The sequence below is a fragment of the Suillus clintonianus genome, assembly GCF_016758775.1.
Source record: "Suillus clintonianus strain FC179 chromosome Unknown DEU56scaffold_53, whole genome shotgun sequence".
Taxonomy (NCBI): Eukaryota; Fungi; Basidiomycota; class Agaricomycetes; order Boletales; family Suillaceae; genus Suillus; species Suillus clintonianus.
Window position 1 is genome coordinate 1 of NW_024539277.1, and position 22347 is coordinate 22347.

Consider the following 22347-nt stretch of genomic DNA (forward strand, 5'->3'; position numbering starts at 1 on the left):
AAAGTGTCCCAATGAGTCACAATTGTAGAATTATCATATCTCCGCTCTGTAAGCTCCGTTTCCCACGCCACATAGCTCAGATTCAAGCCAGAAGGTATTACTACCAAATATGTCTGCACTGCCACATCAGATTCACACACCTTGACTCACCATCATGCAATTACTTGAAACTGGGCAAACATTGGGACACTTTTTTGAGCCACTGTATGTACGGTCATGCCTATCGTACTTTATCGCCACCAGGCTTGGCCGTTGTTACCGCCGAGCCTGTCATCCTCGTCGACAACGAATGACCAGGGCATGACTGTATGTACGGTCGTGCCCAACGTTCTCTAATTTTGTCGCCATTGCCAACGTCCCAACTCCGAGTCACTCCCCGGCTCAACACCCGTGGTCCTTCCATGACCTTCTCCCAGGGTACGACTGTATGTACGGTCGTGCCCGGCATTCTCTAATTTCGTCGCCATCGCCAACGTCCCAACTCCAAGTCACTTGACGTCCGTGGTAGCCTGTCACCTCTTCCCCACAGTTTCGCCATAGGTGCATAGCTAGTCTATTTCCTCGTTTGGTAGTTGTTCTAATGAACTTCACGTTTTCGTACTAGGCTTATTTCTGTGATTACAACACTTTGTTGTATTCCACCGATCATTGTTCTTGTTGTTTCATTACTAGAAATTGCAAGTTGTTTCTTCTGTCGTTGTTTTTCGTCTAACTTAAAAGCTTGCCTGTGCAGGTGGTTCTGGCTCTCCAACACTACGACTCTCACTCCCTGTCCATTTCATAGAAACGATGGTACATACTGTCGTTGCTATTGATCACTCTTATCGTCACCCCCGCTCTTGATGCCTGTGTCCCGCACAGTATATAAACGGTGCATCTGTGAGGAATGCATCGAAACCGGCGATCGTGCTGATGATGGCACACCTAAGGGGGTGCTCATTGCAGAACGCCTTATGGCCGCCCATTTACAACGTATCCAAGCAGAACATGCTGTGCTTGTTCATGCTGCTGGATCTGATCGCAGGAATGATGGCGCGGATTTCGTAGCCTCACAGCTCCGCACACTCACCCTTACCGACAATGAACCGCTTGTTGCTCCACATATGCCTGGGCTTCCGGAGCACCCCAACCCCACTCTACCAGTATCTATTCCAGCTCTGGTAGATGATCTTGAGCGACTCACATTGTTGGATCCTTTCGTTGCACAAGAACCCAGTGTTGCAACTGCTGATTGTTGCGACGTCTCCAAAAAGATCAGACACCGGCCAACCGTGAAGGCCTTCACAGTCCTCGATAACGTCAAGTTCTGTGTTCAGCAGTGCTTTCGCTTCTTGCTTGCTGGTAATTTCGATCATGTTGGTCGTGAGCTACCAGTGCTTCGCACAGCTGTGGAGAACCTCAAACAACATGCAGACATTGTGGTCGCGCGGAAGAAGGCAATCATGCTGGAGATGGATGGCTTGGAAGCCCAGTTCAATAGTCACAAGCCGCCCGAAATGGACTTGCGTACAGCGGTCAAATTCGATGCCGGTAAGAGTTGACTATCTTCGTCATGATCGTGTTCTAACAGTCAATAGATATTCACCATGAATCTCCGCTGACTCAGTACAACGAAATCACACAGGTCGCCTTATTCATCGGCGTGATGTGTAAAGTCGTCATGGGAGTCAGTAGGCGAGGCTGTGATTGCATCTTGGGACTTATCTCAATCCTGCTATTCCTCGTGTTCCGGAGATCGGATGGTAGCCTCAGCTATCCCCATCAAAATGTGCTTAGACAAATTCCAACAACTTTCGAAACTGCACTCTCAAAATTCCATCTCACCGAGAAAACTGTCGTCTACACAGTCTGCTCCAGTTGTCACTGCACCTACAGCCCACATTATGCAGACGGCTCAACTGTTCCTACATATCCTGAACATTGCACACACCAACCCACGCCAGAGGCCGAATGCGGTGAGTCATTACTTGACCATGGCTGTCATGGAGTACTCCGGCCGAAGAAGACATTCGTCTACCACGATTTCAAGGAATACCTCGCTGGCCTCCTCTCCTGTGCAGATATCGAGGCGGTGATGGATCAGGCCTGCGACGATTTGCAGGACTCAATCAGTTCTCCCCATCCGCCTTTGATGAAACACGCATTCGAAGCTAAATTTCTCCGTCAGTTTGGTGGCCCAAAGCCAGGTTCACTTTTTATCGATAGAGGAGACGAAGGACGCTATGCTTTCACTCTTCACGTGGACTTCTTCAATCCTGAAGGTATGAATTTGCGTGGTGCTAGCAAATCCTCTGGAATCATCTCGATGGCGTGCTTGAATCTACCATTGGATATTAGGTACAAACCCAAAAACATGTATCTTGCAGGGATTATCCCGGGTCCGAAACAACCGTCCCTCGAGCATCTCAATCACTACATCCGACCACTTATCAATGACATGGTAGATTCATGGGAGCGCGGTATCCAATTTTCCAAGACTGCTTGTTTTCCTACCGGCTGGCTCGCTCACAGCGCTGTTGCTCTGGCTGTTTGTGATCTTCCTGCCGCTCGTCATCTTGCCTCTTTAGCTGGAACCGGCAGTCACTTCTATTGTAGCGCATGTAATTGCTACCACAAGACCACCTACGGTAGAGTGGACTTTGAAAATTGGGAACCTCGTGATAAAGATGAACTCCGGAAGTTTGCTGAGCAGTGGAGGGACGCTGCGACGACCTCAGAACGAGAGAAAATATTCAAAGCTCACGGAGTGCACTATTCAGAGATGTGGCGTTTACCATACTGGGACCCCTCACACCAGCTTGTCGTCGACCCGATGCACTGCATATTGGAAGGTTTAGTTCAGCATCACTCCCGTAGCCTTCTCGGTTTGACTACGTCGACCACTTCATCGACTTCATCCCCTCCAGCCTTTTCATTTTCGTGTGACTTAGACAAGATGCCTCTGGGGATGACTTCCAAGGAATTAACTCAGGTCGCTTCTATACGCACCCTTCTGGTTTCCCAATTGCCTTCTGATGACGAAAACCTGGAAAGGTTAAAAAAATCTCTGTCTCACAAGAATACGGGACCCCTCAAGTTTGTTTGCGAGGCCTTGCAATGCATTCCCCAGAAATCTAGTAGATTGTTCAAAATTGACTATGTCAAAGCTCTCGCGGAATGGGTAAGTTCTTAATGTGCCGCTCCCTGTTTACGAGCGAGTTTCCAATGTTTGTTCTTAGCGCCTTGGAAAACCTTTTACTGCTCCGCAGAAGGAACAAGGGCTCAATTCTCCAGATGCACTCAATCGTGTTCGAGACGTCATCCAGGAGATAACCATTCCGTCTTGGTTTACTTCGGCCCCAAGTGATTTTGGAAGTGCATCTGCCGGGACGATGAAAGCGGACGAGTGGCGCTCCCTAATCACCGTCTACATTCCCATTGCCCTTGTGAGCTTGTGGGGGGCTGGCACTTCGCATCCTTCTGATGAAATCGGGACCCACCTTAGAGCTATTCTCGATCACACTATGGAACTTGTTTGCGCAGTTTATCTCGCGTGTGCCTGAACAACCTCTGCAGAGAGAGCACATGCATATCGCTCCCACATTGCACGTTATGTTGGAAATTTGAAGAAGATACACCCCACCTTTGCTTTGCGTCCGAATCACCATGCTGCCTTCCACATATACGACTATCTACTTCTATTTGGCCCTGCCCACTCTTGGTGGTGCTTTCCTTTCGAACATTTAATCGGAATACTTCAGCGTCTTCCAGTAAATCACAAGACTGGTGGGTCTTTACGGAGCACTAGTTAGTAGCAAAACTGATTTTTTTTCAAGGCGAGTTGGAAACTACAATGTTATATTCTTTTATGAAAACTTCAAAACTTCGCTGTTGGCTAAGTCAACCGGATTGTCCGCCAGCTATTCAAGAGTGCAAAGTTCTGTTTGACAATATGTACGCTCCCAAGAGCGCTACAAGTCTCGGTGAAGAACTTGCCGAGGATCCTTTGGACGACAGTGTACAGGTTTCTTCCTCCGCTAGAGCTGTTGCTGTACCTGAAGACTTGTACGTGCTCATCAAACGACGCACAGCCATATTACGCGCACGACTAAAATTCAACGGTCTTATCTACAGCAGGGCCTCTACTCACGTCGGGAATAGTCAAGTTTTTTTTTATCCTCGGGGTGACCGACTATCATCTCCTATCCCCGGCAGCATTCGACATATCTATGCCATGCCCGCAGGTGAACTTGTGTTTGCTGTACACAGACTCGTCCCGCTGGATCGTCATGATCAGACCATCAATCCATTTGCTATGTATCCTCCTTTTCCCGCGAAAATGTACTCATCAAGCTTCAGTAGTCACTTAGAAAATGTCAAGGTATCCTGGGTTGTTGGTCACTTTGCTCGATGGGCGGTTTCAAGTGATACTGTAGTCATATTATCTCTATCTCGTGATTGATCTTCAGTTCGCTCTACTACATATATTTGTATATACAAGCAATCAGACTCGTGTTCCCAACTCATGAGTGGGCGAATCGTGTATAGATCATCGTGAGCGGGCAGTGAGCGGGCGGTGAGCGGGCGGTGAGCGGGCGATGAGTGGGCGATCGTCGGGCGATCTATTTTATCTGGAGATAAAACTTGATGTTTTATCTTCACATTTATCCTCAGGGGGTATTTAAAATTTTGACGCCCGTCTAAGTGGCGGTCTAAACTTCATACTTGAGCAGGCATTCAGTCACATGCAATGCTTGAAGTTTTTTCGAGTATTAAATGTGAAGTTTCATTTTGAAGTTTAGGCCAGCATTAAATATATATTTATATTTCTTATTGTCGTTAACGTTCGGCCGGCAACAAAATGTTTGCTAATGCTTTATATTTATCATGTCATGCAAGATCTCGTTAATATTTGAAATTTCACTTCTGCTTAGACGACAACCTAAATTTTAAGTATTATCTTGACATTTCGCACGACATTCAAGCCTGTCTTAAATACTGCAAACCCCGATGTGTGAGTAGTTAGGTACATGAGCGTGCAAACAGTAGTAACAGATATCAAGAAAAGATTATACGTCAGTAGGATGTTATACAGCAGGTATGATTATGCATGCGAATTCCGATGGGTCGTAGATGTGAAGGAACATATGTGCGTATAAATGGAATGTGAATGATATCTGATTGAAGTGATTCAATTAGTCAACTTGGTCCGTTCGGAGGAAGGGTTCTACATGCCTAACAATGCATAGCTGGCCTGATGACATGGACTATGTCCCGGCCTAACCAATATTTGGCGTTCCCGCCCGCGGAGGGGTCCCGCCCTCAGAAATAGTTTCCGTTGACCGGTAACTGGGTAAGCCCCGCGAGTAATACCTCCCACCAGAGATAAGAGTCGCAGGGATTCCAGTCGACCTTTCAAGCATCGGCATCAACTTGTGTGAGCCAGAACTCCTCCTATCCACACTCGGACGCGGTCGGTCCATCGCACCAGACACTAGCCGATCCACAGCAGATACTGGCCGATCGATAACAGGCACAGGTCTGTCCGCAGGAAGTGGTTTATCCACTACAGCCACAGCCCCCAAGCCGCCCAAAACAGGATCGGCCTTTTCTACAGGTGAGTTTCCAGGATCAGAGTGAGAGAGGCTCATCACGAGATCGCTTCGCCGGCCCTGTCGAAGTGAGGGAAAGATCTGCATGGAGTGAGAGCGATCGAGGCCGTTCGGTCGCAGACCGGGGCATGAGTCGGCGTCTATCCAAATGGACGGAATGGCGGTTCGAGGAAGGCCTGCTGTATGGGGAGGTTCAGGGAGGGAAACTGTTGGTTCGGGAGCGCCTGAAATACAGAAGTTAGAGAGCGATGAGAACATGATGAGAATTCGCACGGTTAGGTAGCTGTTTTCTCAGTGGACGGGAATACTCTGCGCCGGTGGTGTCCATATCAAGGAACGAGCATCCTTGTAAGGCGTCCGGAAGTGCAGGCATGGGTGGCGGATCATCTGGCATATGAGATGATGTGGGAGTGCGCAGCCCCTTGGGCAAACGGAGGCTGGCATTGGATGCGGTGCGTGAGCGTGTCTTTGCTGCAGAAAAGCGTGAAAGCCGATTTGGGCCATCTTTGGATCGTTTGCTGCGGGAGGATTTGGCGGATTTGACAGACTTGACGGATTTAGCGTCGGATGATACGTGCTTAACTTGGGAGATGAGAGTAGCTTTGGATAAGACAGCTTTTGCGGTGACACCCATGACCTGTGCGATATCGGTGTTGATGGTCATGTCTCCAAGTGTTTGGTTGTCATCGATATCATCAAGTTCATCCTCGCTCTCCTCCATCTCATCAATCTCGGCGGCCATGCCCTCCGCTTCTCTCCAGGCCTCCTCGAGCTCATCCTCGAGCGTCTGGATACGTATTAGCGCGCGTTTCATCTCCTCTCCTTGACGCTCGAATGCCTTATTCAGCTTGCGAAGTGCAATCCCGAGAGCTGAAGCCCAATGTCGGTGCTGAACTACCGAGATTTGCGCCTGCTGGTCTGACATGTGCAGAATAGATGCAAGAATAGAGTCGCACGAAGCAATAGAAGTTGAAACTTGAGATATCAAGCCTCCCAAAACATTATCTTTATCGCCTTCTCCTGAGTTTGCGAGGACACCGGCACAGGAGTTGAGCGCCTGCATCAGCATGGTTCGCCTGTTCATTTCGAATCTCCATTTGACCTGCGCTGCTAGACGCTCTTCTTCGAGACGCTCTGCTTCTTTCACCATGTCTGTGTCGAGCGCCTGGAGGGATAGGAGGCGTATGAAGGACTCTTTTGCGCTTAACCTGATAGCACGTGAGACTATCTCCTGTAGTTCGGGTGAGGTGAACGTCCATTGAGCGGCCTCGTAGGGAAGGCCCTTCCATGGAATCTGCGTGGATTCAAATGATATTGTAGGCGGGGGCGCAAGAGGAGGAGGAGCAAGAAATGTGGCTACCGATGGCTTTGACTTGAGCGTAGCTTTTGGTTTTTGAGCTGGAGGTGTCCTTGACGGGGATAATGAGGGAGAAGAAGGGTAGGAGGTAAAATTGTGTGAAACTTGGACACCAATGTCCGTTGTCGCACGTATATGTAAAGAAGCGCTCATTTGTGGTGCGCATTGCGGGAGCGAGGCATCGAGGGAAAATGATTGGCTCTCGTCCAGCAGACATGGAGGAGAGTTTGGACGGAGGAAGGGAGAGGTGAAGACAGGCGAAGTCAACCCGGAGGGAGAGCCTCCATCGGTGGAGCTTCCGAGTGGACTGTTCATATCGACGGAATTTTTTGTGCGTGAGCGCAAGCGTGACCCGTTTGGCAATGGACAGCTCTTATTAGCTCTTCTCCAATTTGGGGAATCTTGGTGATGTGGGACCACGTCTGATCCTCAGGCCTCAGCGTTCATAAATATAACGCCAAGCTCGTGGCCAGGTCCGATGGGGGAACACACATAACGTCCATTGCTTTCCAGGCTGGTGGAGATGCGTCGACTGGCGGAGATAAGTGTAACACTGGAAGCCATCCAAGTAATCAACCACGGGTACTGGGTACGGAGTGTGTATATATTTGATTTGAGTTTTGTAGTGGTATTTAAGGATAGGTGATTGATGCAGTGGTTAAATATGTTGAGTGACGAAGTCCAGCCTGGATTGAGATGACCTCATCATCTAATGATGACTCAGCATGATGTGAATCCGACATGCAAGTGAGACAGAGAACCACGTCGATTTCAAGTACAAAATTCATGATGGGCCGTCCCCTTCTTTTCCCCTAAAACCAACCCAGCCTGATACCAGCTCATCAACCAAGTACTCTCGCCCCTCAAATTTAACATTCAACCTCACGTCTCGTTTGAAACTGCTTCCTTCCAAACCAACCTGATCAGCAATGAATTATCAACAGGAAGCACTCCCAATTCCAAACTTATCTGGTCAGTGGGTCGGCCACGGTCGTTTCAAGCTGGTCGAGTTGATTGGCTACGGCTCCTCCGGAACCGTCTATCTCGCTCTCGACACTCAGTCAGACCCATGGAATCCTGTGTACTATGCCATCAAGTGCTTGCGAAACAAAGAGCTCTGCCGAGAAGGTCTCATGTGGCAGAAACGAGAGATCGCATGCCACTACGTGGTATCTAGATCGTCGTCGCCGAATATTTGCAAACTTCACCACATCATCGAGGAAGGACTATACATGTACTGCGTATTCGACTACTGCCCTGGTGGGGACCTATTTACCGCCATCCGGTTGCGAACGTACGAAGGAAATGTTCCGCTCATTAAGAAAGCCTTCATCGAGCTTCTCGATGGCATATTTGTCTGTCACACCGCCGGCGTATATCACCGCGTCTTAAATCCAGAGAACATTCTCTGTGTTGAGTCTGGGTCGGGCATCCGTATTGCAGATTTTGGGCTGGCGACAACTAATCTTGTCAATATGGAATTCAACGTAGGCAGTCGGGATTACATGAGTTCTGGTATGTCGTAAATCGCATGAGGTCGCTATCTGACAATTCTACTTTTTCAGAATGTAATTATGAGATGTCTTTAAATCTAATTGACTTGTCGCGTCTCCCGTTGAGTCTGGCCATGGTCCACAAATTTTTCGTCGTCCTCAAAACCGAGTTGTGCTATGTTACAACTTCCGATAACGCTCGGATCCGCGATATCTTTGAGTACCTCGAATCCGAGGAATCGGCTGTAGCCGAGTGCACACCTGTGGTCTGTGGCTAAACAGCTGTTCGAAGCGGTAGACTTCATGCACCAACACGGCGTGGCGCACATGGATCTGAAGCCGAAAAACATCTTGATCCCTGTCAACGGCGGCCGTCTGACTGTCATCGACTTCAACAGGTCTTTGCGAGTCAAGGGTGTCGAACATAAGTTTCGTGGCATCGCGGGCACTCCTGAATATATCGCCCCTGAGGTAGCCACTGGTAATGACCTCTTCAGTGCGATCCGGGCGGACTTGTGGTCCTGTGGAAAGACATTAGAGGAGCTGTGCAACAAATGTCGCCCATCCACGGATCGCGATACCCTCCTTGAGATTTCGTCGCAACTTATGGATGAAGACCCGAAAAAGCGACCGATGATGACGGAGGTATTGGACAGGCTGACCCGCTGTACTGTTGATGCTACCATCGGACCAGGTTCTTCAGGGTAACATGAATCTGGATTCTTCTTTTGCGGGTTACCTGTCGTGAGCGGTTTTCGTTGTTCCACGGGAAGTAAAGGCATGAATCCAACCCCAAATTCCCCCAGAGAGTGGTCAAAGATTGGATTCACCGGAGTCGCCATGTGGTACGACTTTGCAACAGTACCTAGCACATACTATCCCTTGCGAGGCTGCATCTTTGTATCTCGCGTGCCGTACATGTTTTTAGGTCCAATGGTACGCTCATTGGACTCACACCAACAACATAGCAGACAATACTGCAACCTCTATGCAGCGGACTCCAACGAGGCGCTGATATACAGTGCAGACATCATCGAAGATAATTGATGGACTGGATTTCCATTGCTTTTCAGAATTCGGGCATTGCCTCCTGCTGCTCCATCATAGAGGTCCAAAATCTGTGCGAATACCTCGGATGCACCGCTCATATGCAAAATTTGAGAGATGGCTGCATGTAGGACGATGAAATGAGGGTTAGGCAACGATATGTCTCGTGTAGGAGCAGCGTGATTCCGGAAGGTGATAGTTCTATCGAGAACGTCGCGATGTATCCACCACCCGCTGCTAACTTCTTTGACTACGTACTCGTTTTCTCGCTGGAGCGCTGATCAATATGAGGCATTACGAGGACGAAAGCATGCAGAGTCACCTCCGTCTGCTCGAGGTATACTTTTAGCTTATCAAAAACAGTGTGGACATCGCCTTGGAGCATCACGCCGGTGGAAGGATCACCTACGAGCCTTGCCATATCTTGAATAGTTTCTTCGAATATTCCTGAGTATTGTCGAATGATGTTCAACGTCGCAGCTGCAGTATGTATGTGCCTGTGTAATCCAACTCGAGGGTCAGAATTAATGCCGACCTGGCAGAGAAATCCTTACCCGATCCAGGGTGAAAACACCGATGGCTCGTTTCAGGATATGCGCTCCTGTCAAGATCGCCCAAGCCTGATCGCTACTGGCGGGCCTGTGTTCTCCATCCCACACACCGGTGATAACGCATCTATAACCGTGTCGCCGATTAAGCTGTTGGAGTTAACGCTGAAAACTACCTTTCTGACAGTGGAACATACATCGCTCCTAAATCCGCTACGCCGTTCCGTATGGGCACTTACGAGGCTAACATAGGTGTCGTCAATAGTCGGCGTGGTTTGATCAGAGATCAGGTGTGATGGCTTGTGAGATCCGGCTGTGACTACCAAGGGGAAATCACATTTGGTATTCGTGGCAGACACTTGAGTTATAACTTACATGGCCATAGCAGATACATGAACCAAGTCCTCGCGAGGTTGACTTGCTCATAGATCTCCGGACATGCGCAGATAGCACAGGCGGTAAAACGCTCGGATTTTTCGCCGCCGCTTTGGCGAGCGTTCCTCAGCATCGCGTCTAGAACCCTGGATGCGTTCACGTTGTTTACGCGTGGTGGGGTTTCGATCTAGTCATCAGTAAATGTACACATTACTTAATCAGCTTATTCTACTTTACTCAAAAATGTTTGCACTCTCATGCATCATTCACTCGGCATATCTCTTTGTTTTTTGGTGTGAAATATAATAAAACATGCATGTTAATATAACTCAACAATTTTTTTCTGAATATGTTCAAGTTTGAATTTTAGCAAAGTAGATCCCTTTTTGCAAAGCTACAAAAGTGCGAGTTAAGTCTGTTTAAGTAAGATTAAGTAATGTGTGATTTTACTGATGCTACCTGTCTTGCTTCGTCGCTAGCTGGTCTATGATTTGTCGAGCCTTCCCCACATAGGTCGCAGTGGATATATATGGCGCTGGATTCGTTCAACTATTCCACACAAAATATGCACACACACACACAAAGGATTTACACCCACAGAGTCGCGTACCGTTGCCGAGATGTACCAGGATGCTTTGGGATTAGCGTGACTTCCCGTTTTGGTAACACCGCACGACGACAAAATGCTCGAGCTCGCTGTCCTCAACAGCGAGCTCAAATAGTTGCCTAATCCTTCACCCTTTTCACTAGTTCTTTTGAGGGAAAAAAATCACCTGTAGCTTAACTATGCTTACTCTTGGACAACACAACCCTCCTTCCCCACCTCCTCCTCCCCCCACCCTGACCGCTTTTCTGGTATTTTCTGGACTCTAATTGTATACTTCTGGCTTTGTAGAAGTTCTAATATATTTATACAATAAATACATCATTAATTGAGCCCATAATAAGCCCCTCAGAGCGCCCAGTATAAATATATGACAGGAATGGGTGAATATTGTAAGTATGGAAGATTTATGGTCAAAATAGCATAGTTACTTAGCTACAGTTGATTTTTTTTCCCTCAAAAGAACTAGTGAAAAGGGTGAAGGATTAGGCAACTATTTGAGCTCGCTGTTGAGGACAGCGAGCTCGAGCATTTTGTCGTCGTGCGGTGTTACCAAAACGGGAAGTCACGCTAATCCCAAAGCATCCTGGTACATCTCGGCAACGGTACGCGACTCTGTGGGTGTAAATCCTTTGTGTGTGTGTGCATATTTTGTGTGGAATAGTTGAACGGATCCAGCACCATAGATATATCAGCATTTTGCATGGACAGATACACGTTCTCGTTGAAACTGATGACGGAATCAGGTTCGCTGACGGTCTCGCTCATATCGCTCGTGGTTCGTGAATGAGATATGTTAAGAGGACAATATATGATGCTTGGGGTGGTTATTTGTAGCGCAATTGAAGATATTACTAAGAATGGATGGAACCCTGCAGGTAGCAGCTTCGCCATGGCAAGGACTGTGTTATCCCTTGCCATGACTAATTTTCTGTGGGCTCGTGGCGTTCAAAATACTCCAAACTGTTAGCTTATCTCGTGTCAATACACCCTCGTTCTGAACAATCGTTCTACGCAGAAAAGCAAGTAACATGGTGTCATAAAGCTACAGATACAACGCGAGACTCAACAGATGAAATGCTCGACGGATTTACGAAGACTGCCCCTCTACGTGTTCGTCAATTACTGCAAGGCGAGATGGTCCAGCCTCTGGCTGTGACTGACTAGCCATTATTTTCATTTCAATTTCTTCGTACTGGACCCTAAAAGACTGGCATCAACGAAATAATTTAATGAGTAAATTGACGGATTATACCTGGGAGGAGACACAGCGACACGATTGAGAATGTCTTCCTTCCCCTCCTCTTCGTCGTCGTCCTCAGGATCGTCATCATATACTGGGCGTGGAACCTGCTTCTTCTCCTTTTTCTGGAACCAGCTTAAGCAAAATAAGAGAACAAACGGTCGATTTCCGTTGTCCACACCAACAACGTCGTTCTAGCAAATGACGCGGTCAGATCTCATGAGCTCAACGGAATATCAGAAAACAAACATAGGTAGCTTGTCCGAGAGGAACGTCGACGACTTTTGCAGGTTTTCGTTTCCGTTCGCGCGCCTTTTGCTTCCCCTTGAAGGGAGTCGATGGAGGGCTTTCTGCATGAAGGCGATTGGACGGTAGGGGCAGCGTAGCAGGGAACTACAGCACAAGTGTCGAGTCAACGGCAAACGGAGCAAGAAATAGAGACATACATCTAGAGAACCGCGAGACTGGATATTATTCTGAACGGAAGGAATTGTATTCGCGCGAGAAGAGAAGGGAAGGAGTTTGCGGAGGCGGAGGAAAATGGGTTGCTGCGGGTCGATTGTAGGCGGAGGTCTCTGCGTCATAGGTATGATAGGTATTGGTGGTCTGCGGCGCATGGCAGGAGGACGATGGGTTGCATCATACTGCAATGACGGTGATGAGTAAGTGGTGTAATGAGTAAAAGAATGAGATGCGCACATTTAGTATATCATTGAGGGTTCGTGCAGGTTTGCGGGGAATGCGTACACGTGCACGGGCCTGAGCAAGGACTTCGGGTGGAATGTTACAAATGTAGATATTGTAATCATTTTTGATGGATGTCGTGTAAGCAAACTGGCACGAGTCGGGTGAGAGGACAAGGGTAAGGGCACTTCCAACATCAAATGAAGCGAGGAGTTGGCGGGACTCGAAGGCCCAGAGTTTGATGGTGTCGTCGGACGTGGCGAGGAGAGTGCCGTCAAATGAGAGTGCTAGACTGCCAACGGCCTCGGGTGTTTCGAAGGGAGTTCCGACAGTCTTCAGCGTCGACGCGTCAAACTCGTAGATTGTTGTGGGGAAGTAGTCTGTGAAGCTGAAATCGAGTGCGGCTAAGATGTTTTTGTTTTTGTTTGTCCAGAAAATTGGCGCAGATGTCCTTAATATTGATGGTTTGCCCAAATCCCCCTTGCTCACATCCAATTTCTGTTTTTGGACATCCCAGACCTCAAGGTACGAACCAGTATATGACTTGATTGCGAGCTTCTTTGAATCCGTTGAGAAACGAACTGCGCCCACCGAATAAACGCTCTTGAATGGACCGGCCACAGGTTCACCGGTCTCGAAGTTCCATATCCGCGCTGTCTTATCCGAGGACCCGCTCGCCAGCAGTGTGCTGTCTGCAGAGATATCAATGCAGTGAATTTGACTTGAGTGGCCTTCGAATGTTTTCACAATCCCTGTCTCAACCTCACAGGCTTTCAGCTCCGCGCGATTTTCACCACCACCAGTGACAACCCATCGGCCATCACTTGATACCGCCACTGCCTCTTCAACCCCCTCGCGAATTCCTTGCTCTTTCTCAATCTCCTTGCCCGCCTTCAGATCCAATCGCCGAGCGGTCTCGTCCCAAGATCTGCTGATCATTCGCTGGCCGTCCGGAAAATTAGATATGTATTCAACCCTGTTTACGTGACCCTTCAAAGTCATTGTTGGTTTCAGAATCGATTTCGTGACGGCTGCTTTTGTTGATGTGGAAGCCATGCCTGTGTTTCCGGGAGTGAAACTGTTAAGCGGGGGCAAGGTGTTCTTTGGACGTGTTTAAAGGACTTGTGGTGAGCTCTCCTCGTGTGCTGTTGGCCCGATGTTGGTCGTTTTGAATGTTACCAAGAGGCAAGCAATGATAGAGGGTAGGATTCTAAACCGTGAGCACAGGTGCAAGATCCAGTTTTTCTCAAATATCCTTGCTTTTGACTCACATCCTCTCACAGCCATTACCGAGGTTCCTGTGTTGGAGCGTCAATCTCGTTTCAATTTCCCACCCGCCAGTGTTGTTTGCTTGTGAACAGCGTATCCGGATGGCCTGTTTCAAATGTCTGAATGCTGTAGCATTAAACCATTCTGCAGTTTCGCTCTGGACGCCAGCAGACGCGCGATTACAGTGTGTTGCATATGAGATTGCAGTGCGTGTTTTTCAAAAACTCGGCCTCGCCACTTTTACCGGCACTTGTATACCATAATTAGATGTCACATCTTGTAAGGCAGGCCCTGGCTAGAGTGACATGTCACATCCCTTGACCTAGTTAGGAATACAAGTGCCGGTAAAGGTGGCGAGGCCGAGTTTTTGAAAAACACGCACTGCAATCTCATATGCAACACACTGTAACATTGTACAGAGACCGCACGGTGACTACCTTTCCATAGGCACAACCATTCTCGAACACATGCTCATCCAAGGCTTTCTCACGTCCTCGCAGACATGTGAATATTTCAGCATCTACAACTTTTGCTCAGCATTTTTGTTCAAGCTTACTTACCCCTGAATGATTCTGATGTCAAGTGCCGATGTCCAAAAATCAGTGTCTTACGTGACATATGAGATAGAGAAGTTACTGCGTGTCCGCATCATCAATTGGCGTGTGCATCACTAGTACCGGCACTGGCGAGTTGGGTTGGGTTTCCTGTGTAACAGTGTCACCCAGCACCAGAATGACAGCCTGAGGCGTGCGTGCACAACATCTAAAAACAACTTATCTGCGCATTGATTACAGTTTGAGACGTGGGCGACCGCCCGGATAAATTTTATTTGAGTACGGAGACAAATAAAATGTGATCCGGCACGTACCACCCACTTGTGAACTGTTCTGATCAGCGTCGGCAGGTAAAGCAGCATTACTCACTGGCAGGAAGCGATTCAGGATCACGACAACGTGAGGGTACTGCGTTCAAAGAGAGTCTCGAAGAGCGCCGTCACGAGGAGCCCTAACGACACCCATAGTCAGCAGAGGATTGCAAAAGCTCGAACTCACTGCCAAGTGGGCGTGGTGACTCGCATTAGACAGTATCAACGAACGACAGCCAACATGTTTGCATATGTGGTGTGTTTGAGGTGCAGTAGTAATTGAAAGCATTACTATCATGATGGCTCCAAAAACTCCCCAAGCGCAAATGAGGCGCTCCGAGAAGTGTAAGAGCAGCTGATAGGAAAATTGATGCGATGATCTTCAATTCATAAGTTACTCTCAGGTATATCTTCGTCTATCCTTAATCCACCCGTATAGCACATGGTGAGGTGCTGGAGCAGTGCCGTTCTGTAGTAAATAGCCGTGAACAGCGCTCGGCGAACTCCAGTGACGATACTATACTACTCACCAGAGCGGGGCTCGTTCCACTCAAAAGTGATCCCTTGACACAATCCTAACTGCGTACGTATCTCCATTTCGCAGGCATATTAGCTTCGGTATTACACACAAAGTGTCTTATACCCGATGTCATGTAGCCTCTCCTGCTCCTACTATACCTGAACCTTTCCAGAAGTAGACTTGCCAACGTGCATTTGCGACGACCTCAATAATAGCTGATACGAGATTCTTGCAGAGAATCACAGCGAAGGATGAGATACACTGACAGTCAGGGAAAGAGAACGCACTAAGCTTCAACACGGTGATTAATCTCCATGATGGAGTCCTTGACCATCGCACTGGAGTCTGGCATTCGCAGAAGCAGTAAAAAGTCCAAATGATCCTTGCGAGCAATGGGCCGTACCGTGTTCATCGTTGAATCATCAGGGCAAAGTATCACAGCAGGTAGTGTCCCACTAGACCAAATCGACGTCCGTGCAAAGCACAGTGACGTCCAAGATAATTCATGAAAGGAATGATATAGAATGAGGTCATTTCAACCTTGACCAGTATTCTGCGGGGGATAACGTCAGCTAAGATGAGCACACGTGAGAGGATGGTAATCCGAATCATTCAAGTTCGTGCTGTGACAGGATTTGGCAGATGCGCCAAGCATCACAGATAGCGTAGATATAATCAGTCGTGGAGGATACAGTAGTGGAGTAATGTATTACATATAATTAACTGCGACCGTGAGCACCACTATGGTTGCGTGGTACTAGCGTTTGTCGTGACAGCCGGGCGGGGTTCAACACGCTGCAAGTGCCATCGAGGAGGCATCCTCGGTCTGCCGTGCGACCAGCACGAACAGTAGCACAGGAACACCTTGCACCAATGCACGTCTGGAAGCGAATCAATGTCAGATCAGTCGATATCCTGGGGCGCCCCAGCCTGCTGTCCAGGCAGACGTCGGGTGTCGTTGACTTTCCTGTATTCTGGTAGTTTGGCAGCAAGCAGTCGCTATGGGGCACAAATTAGTGAAGAGGTGATGACAGGTAAGAAGATGCAGGTTACAGTGAACTTCCGCCCTGGTGCAACTTCAACGACTGGTGGCCCATGGCTGTGTCTTGGCATGAGGAAGGAAAGGTGCTGTCGTAGGAAATGTGAGACCGGAGCGTTCGAGGGGGGAGGGGGAGAATCTATTTCGAACTGGATACACACTTAGTTATGCATCACAAGCTGACTGAATTTGAACACTGACACGCTCAAACCGAGTTGCGGCCTGCCCCGAGAGAGATGATGGTAGGGGTAATGTAGCAGAGACCTGTGGTGTCACTGTCAAGTCAAATGTGAAAGAACCAAGATAAATGACCTACATCAAAGGGATTATGAGGTTGAACAGGGCGCACTGCATTCGTGCGAGAAGAGAAGGGAAGAAATTTGCGGAGGCGAAGGAAAATGGGTTGCTGCGGGTGTATTGTAGGCGTAGGTCTCCGCGCTATAGGTATGATAGGTATTGTTGGTCTGTGGGGCACGGCAGGACGACGACGAGTTGCATCAGACTGCAACATTAGCGATGGATGAGTGGTGCAATGAGTAAAGCAAACGAGACGCGTACATTTAGCAGATTATTGAGGGGTCGTGCACTTGTCTGTAAGGGAATATTAGCATATAGACAGTAGGTGTTTGTGTCGAATGCGTACCTCGTCCTGAGCAAGGACGTCAGGTGGAGTGTTGCATATGTAGACATTGTAATCATCGTTGGCGAATGTCGTGTAAGCAAACTGACACGAGTCGGGTGAGAGGACAAGGTGAAGGGGATTTTTAACGTCGAAGGAAGCGAGGGGTTGGCGGGACTCGTAAGCCCAGAGCTTGATGGTATTGTCTTCAGCAGCACTGGCAAGGAGGGTGGAGTCAAATGAAAGTGCTAGACTGGAAATACGTTGGGTGTGCCCTTCGAAGGGAGTTCCGACAGTCTTCAGCGTCGACGCGTCGAACTCGTATATTGTTGTGGGGTCGTCGTTTGTGAAGCTGAATGCGGCTAAGATGTTTTTGTTTTTGTTTGTCCAGAAAATTGGTGTGGGGGGCCCTTGTTCTCGTACCACCACCATGGACGTGAAATTCCCACGCTGAAAAAAGCATGGGCAAGGTCGAGCTGTCGTCGCTCACAGAAAAAACTGGCCAATAAACCACATCAATAAAACCTTAGAAAACATAAAGGCAACGACCCACCCTTGGAACCCCAAAAGACAATATGACTAGAACCTTCCTCACCAACAAAAACGTTGCAAAGAAAAACACGCTGAAAACGCCCACACGCCTGCACCAATAAAAACAGACTAAAAAATACAACAAGGTAAAAACTAAGACACCCATCGTACGTCAAAACGACAAATCAAATACATCAGCACAGATACGCACGTAAAACCGAAGAAACATGCACAACAACACAGATACGCACGTAAAAAACCGAACTAATCCCTCACCCAAAGGCTCCTATTACCGCTAACAACACCTCATGCAAACTAACAACCACCGGCAAGCATAGATAACCCACAGCCAACATCAATATGAACCCGGCCACGATGCCCACACCGAACCAACCCGAAACCAAAACGAGAAGCACCACAACTAGGAAAAAAGTATAAAACCATCCCCCCACTAATCTAACTCCCCGTCCGACCAGAGATGAAAGAAAAAGAACCTACATCCCTCAAGGCCATCTCCCAAGCCACACGCCCATACCCTAATACCCCCCGCCCTTCATCTCAATCAACCCGGTCCGGGCCAAAATACTTCCCCCCTAACACTCTGCAAGAAGACGATTTGGAACTCGCTATGGACACGATACCCTATGTACCTGACCCCCCATCCCCACACCAACCCCTGAGCCCACACTCCCCCCCCCGACACACCGACCCCCACAGGAAACACAGACCGCGTCCACCCGCTCCAACCTGACCTCCTTGTATACCAGGAGTTCAACGTAAAATCGTCCAACCCTAGCAGTACAGAACCACCCTCTGACGGTCTCGCAAACTCTATCCACGCTCCAAGTAACCCCACGGCAGACCACATGATGAACGAACCCCCCAGCCCCAACGTAAACCATGTACCCTCCCCCGAAGAACAAACCATTCTGGCACATCTAGCACTAGCAGACATGAACAGATCCGTGCTAAGTCAGAACGGCACGTCCCATGGCACGATACTCCCCCAATTTACCCCAGCCCCAATCGGGGGTTTCCCGACAGTGCACATGTCACATTCAGCGCAAATATTCGACCACCTGGATAATAGGGTCCTGCTCGCCTGGTTCCAGGTTGAGCACCCGAAATTCATGGTCCGGGTTTTCGACCACTCTGGGAAAGAAGTAGCTGAGAGAACCGCCATTATTGCGGAACGCTTACGGGCCAACATCACCATCATCGCAGAATCCATCCATAACGAAACCCCCTCCATTCGCGTCTCCCCCCCGCAACCCCAGGGAGGAAAAGGAGCAAAGAACCTCCCATGCGGCTTCCTGGTCCACAAAGTATCCAACGAGACGAAGAATCTCATACTTAACCAACGCATATGGTCCACAACTGACCTAACATTCGAAGCCCTCCCGTTCAACTGCACACACCCCCCAGATCTCCTTTTTGGCCTATCGGGCTTCACAACCCTAGACACAGCCACCATCCTCCAAGCCGTTACCGAAACCTGGTCCCATGACGAAAACCGCTATCGCATTGAAGAACTCTTCTCGAAATGTGGACTACCGGACGACGAACTGATATATAAGGCAACCAGAGACTTCATCATGTCCTGCCGGGTCGAGATGCTCGACTTCAAGATACCGGGTGGCCTCTCTGTCCCCAGATTCAACATCCTTGCAACCAGCCCAACCAATGACGCAAAAACATGGACCGACCTCAGAATCTTCCTAAGCACCCTCACCTACCCCACCAACCTCGACGGCTGTGGATCTGCCACGGCGCTCTTCGCCTGCCAAATCTGCCACTCCCTCGCCCACCCGCGTGGCCTATGCCCTTTCCCCACTCACCCCAAACTGGAACGGCCCGAAAGTAGGCAACAGGAATAGTAACAACGGGCCCCCGCCAGACAGGAAAAGCGAGGGGCGGGAGACCTGGACGAAGCACCTAACCTAGTACATCTCAGCGCACAAGTATATACCACGACGAACCCATTACATACTCGACCGAGAACTACTACCAATACATACTCCCAATCCCCCCTCAGACCACGCTCTAGACCCATACCAACCCCTACACCATGTCCCATATATCTCACTCGCGCCAATTTGCTTAAATCACAGTCTTTCCCAACTGAAAACTTAGAACAGAAAACAAAAAGAAAGCCCGCAAACACGCCCATGAACTCAAATAAAAACAATAAATCTACCACATAAACGAACATACAAAGACCCATCTACAAAAATAAAACAAAAATACCCACCCTACAACACACCGCACGACGCACATCAGAAACCCCCACACAACGAGAAAGGATCAAAGGTAGTCTAAATCCTGACCAATAGACCACCAAACCGATCAAACCAGTCTGCCGAGGTGCTTTCTGGAACCCCCTAACCCAAAGCCCAAATATACTGACTGCCCCGCAGGACAGGAAAGCTTTGGTAGCCTCGACGGCACTTGCCAATAGCGGAGACCTATTTAGGTCATGGACCAGCCGCGCTGAGAAGCTGAAGCCACCGCCGAAAGAGCAAAGGTGACGGGACACCTACCTCCGAAAGCACGAGCATACGTCCACCGTGGTTGCCCGGGATATGACAACCCACCCTTCCTGATGGTCGTTCCGGAAGAGGCTGACAATCCGACCGCCCCCCCCCACCAACTTTCACAATCCCCCATTACGGTAACATCCCTGGTCCTGGTTTTCTCCTCTCAAGAAGCAGAGAGGATGGGCTCCAAACCACCGGGCCCACCCTTGAAGACGCTACTAGAGAGTTCGGAGGTGGAAACTCCCCCACGCCCCACCCGGCAACACAAAACCCTACGCAAACAAACACCATCAACGAGAACCAACCAAAGCAGAAGAAAAAGACAAGAGCGAACCTGCTCATCGCATCCCTAAACGTGAAAGGGAGAACATCCACACAACTAGAAAGCAACGCAATTTCAAAATGGTCAGTCATACACCAAGTAATGAGAGAGAAAAAAATAGGAATTTTATGCCTACAAGAGATGCACCTAACTCAAGACCACGAAGACCAAATAAACAACCTGTACTCCCGCAGACTAAAAGTAATAAACTCTAAAGATGAAGAACGACCTGGAACATCAGCAGGGGTAGCATTCGTACTAAACAAAGAATTAACGAACATCGAGAACATAGAGTACAACGAAATCATACCTGGCAGAGCGCTAATGTTGAAAACCCGCTGGCACAACAATGAAGAACTCAGGATACTCAACGTATACGCCCCGAACAACCCTGCCGAACACCACAACTTCTGGTCAAAAATCAAAGAAGTTGAATCTAGAAGTAACAATCAACAAATAGACATTATGTTAGGCGACTTCAACTTAACAGAGGACCCTCTTGACAGAGCACCTGCACGCCCAGACAACGAAAACGCAACGGATGCATTAAGAGACCTAAGAGAAAGTCTCAACATACACGATAACTGGAGAAAAACGCACCCCACATCCCGCCTCTTTACATTCTACAGCAACTCCAACTCTTACTCGAGACTGGACAGAATATACTCCTCCCCCACACACGATAAAAGCCTTTACGACTGGTCAGCATGCACATCGGCCATCCCAACCGATCACAAAATGATACTAGTTAGATACGCACCCCCAAACACGCCGCACATAGGAAACGGGCGATGGTCCTGGCCGCTTGGCTTAATAAATGACGAAAAACTGTTAAATAACATTAGTCAAATTGGAAGAATAGCACAACAGAAAATAGAGACATACCGACAACCAAATGAAAGCAACATCCAAACAATCTGGGAAGACTTCAAAATTAAAATCCGCCAAGAAGCAAAAAAAGCGACTAAAGAAAACCTATACAAAATCAACACCAGAATAAAACAATTAGAGAAAGACATAAAACTAACCTTAAGAAATGATGACATAGACACAAATAGCGACACGAGAAGACAAAAAGCGTGGCTAGAAAATGAAATTAACCACTTGGAAAAAAAGAGATTCAAAAACATACAACTACGCTCGAGAGCGAAATGGAACGCTGAAGGAGAAACAATCGGTAAGTACTGGTCAAAAATAAACACCCCCAAAAAACCCAGGGACATCATTCACCACTTAAAAATCCCGAACTCAAATCGACTCACCTCACATTCCGGTAAAATGGCAGAGATAGCAAGAAACCACCACGAAGCACTACAAAAAGAAAATGACCACCCTACACTACAATTAAGGAGAAATGAGATAAAACATAAAACAATGAAAGAAGTACCAACCAAACAAAAACTTGACGGAAATAACTCCCCCCTAAACAATCCCCTAGAAGAGCACCACATACACGAAGCGCTATATACATCAAAATCAGGAAGCGCAGCAGGAATAGATGGGATACCTTATGAGATATGGAAACGCCTCCACGAGAAACACCTAAAAGACACCGAACAAGACACCCCGAGCTTCAACATAATTAAAACACTTACATTAGTAATAAATGACATACAAATAAAAGGTGTCAACGAAGACACTGAATTTACATTAGGATGGATGTGCCCGATATATAAAAAAAGGAACGCACCGAAATCGCAAAC

At 48.3% G+C, this 22347-nt stretch overlaps 7 protein-coding genes across 7 annotated transcripts; 4 read left to right on the forward strand and 3 right to left on the reverse strand.

Annotated features, from left to right (window-relative positions):
• Nucleotides 1-5829: 5829 nt before the first annotated feature.
• Nucleotides 5830-7461, reverse strand: DEU56DRAFT_889463 (uncharacterized protein; the record flags this gene model as incomplete). Its single annotated transcript, XM_041356265.1, has 1 exon — nucleotides 5830-7461. Exon 1 carries the CDS (start codon nucleotides 7261-7263, stop codon nucleotides 5830-5832), a length of 1434 nt encoding a protein of 477 aa, XP_041206700.1. The 5' UTR covers nucleotides 7264-7461.
• Nucleotides 7462-7747: 286 nt separating this feature from the next.
• On the forward strand, nucleotides 7748-8530 carry DEU56DRAFT_813124 (kinase-like domain-containing protein). Its single transcript, XM_041353645.1, has one exon. It carries the CDS (start codon nucleotides 7878-7880, stop codon nucleotides 8472-8474), a length of 597 nt encoding a protein of 198 aa, XP_041206701.1. The 5' UTR covers nucleotides 7748-7877; the 3' UTR covers nucleotides 8475-8530.
• Nucleotides 8531-8717: 187 nt separating this feature from the next.
• Nucleotides 8718-8981, forward strand: DEU56DRAFT_716947 (kinase-like domain-containing protein; the record flags this gene model as incomplete). Its single annotated transcript, XM_041347604.1, has 1 exon — nucleotides 8718-8981. A coding segment is annotated over one exon (264 nt), but the record flags the coding sequence as incomplete, so codon positions are not given.
• On the reverse strand, nucleotides 8979-10664 carry DEU56DRAFT_981791 (uncharacterized protein). Its single transcript, XM_041359860.1, has 6 exons — nucleotides 10412-10664; nucleotides 10234-10355; nucleotides 10024-10186; nucleotides 9811-9968; nucleotides 9247-9757; nucleotides 8979-9176 (listed from the first exon to the last, which is right to left on the reverse strand). The coding sequence occupies exons 1-5, from the start codon at nucleotides 10542-10544 to the stop codon at nucleotides 9428-9430; spliced, it is 906 nt and encodes a 301-aa protein (XP_041206703.1). The 5' UTR covers nucleotides 10545-10664; the 3' UTR covers nucleotides 8979-9176; nucleotides 9247-9427.
• Nucleotides 10665-16348: 5684 nt separating this feature from the next.
• On the reverse strand, nucleotides 16349-17686 carry DEU56DRAFT_953205 (uncharacterized protein; the record flags this gene model as incomplete). Its single annotated transcript, XM_041359184.1, has 6 exons — nucleotides 16349-16595; nucleotides 16650-16784; nucleotides 16837-16899; nucleotides 16952-17137; nucleotides 17194-17226; nucleotides 17279-17686. The coding sequence occupies 6 exons, from the start codon at nucleotides 17684-17686 to the stop codon at nucleotides 16500-16502; spliced, it is 921 nt and encodes a 306-aa protein (XP_041206704.1). The 3' UTR covers nucleotides 16349-16499.
• Nucleotides 17687-18263: 577 nt separating this feature from the next.
• On the forward strand, nucleotides 18264-19662 carry DEU56DRAFT_914310 (uncharacterized protein; the record flags this gene model as incomplete). The annotated part of the gene is made up of 2 exons (XM_041357613.1): nucleotides 18264-18431; nucleotides 18553-19662. 2 exons carry the CDS (start codon nucleotides 18264-18266, stop codon nucleotides 19660-19662), a joined length of 1278 nt encoding a protein of 425 aa, XP_041206705.1.
• Nucleotides 19663-20785: 1123 nt separating this feature from the next.
• DEU56DRAFT_872103 (Endonuclease/exonuclease/phosphatase) lies at nucleotides 20786-21842 on the forward strand (the record flags this gene model as incomplete). The annotated part of the gene is made up of 2 exons (XM_041355755.1): nucleotides 20786-21723; nucleotides 21761-21842. 2 exons carry the CDS (start codon nucleotides 20786-20788, stop codon nucleotides 21840-21842), a joined length of 1020 nt encoding a protein of 339 aa, XP_041206706.1.
• Nucleotides 21843-22347: the final 505 nt, after the last annotated feature.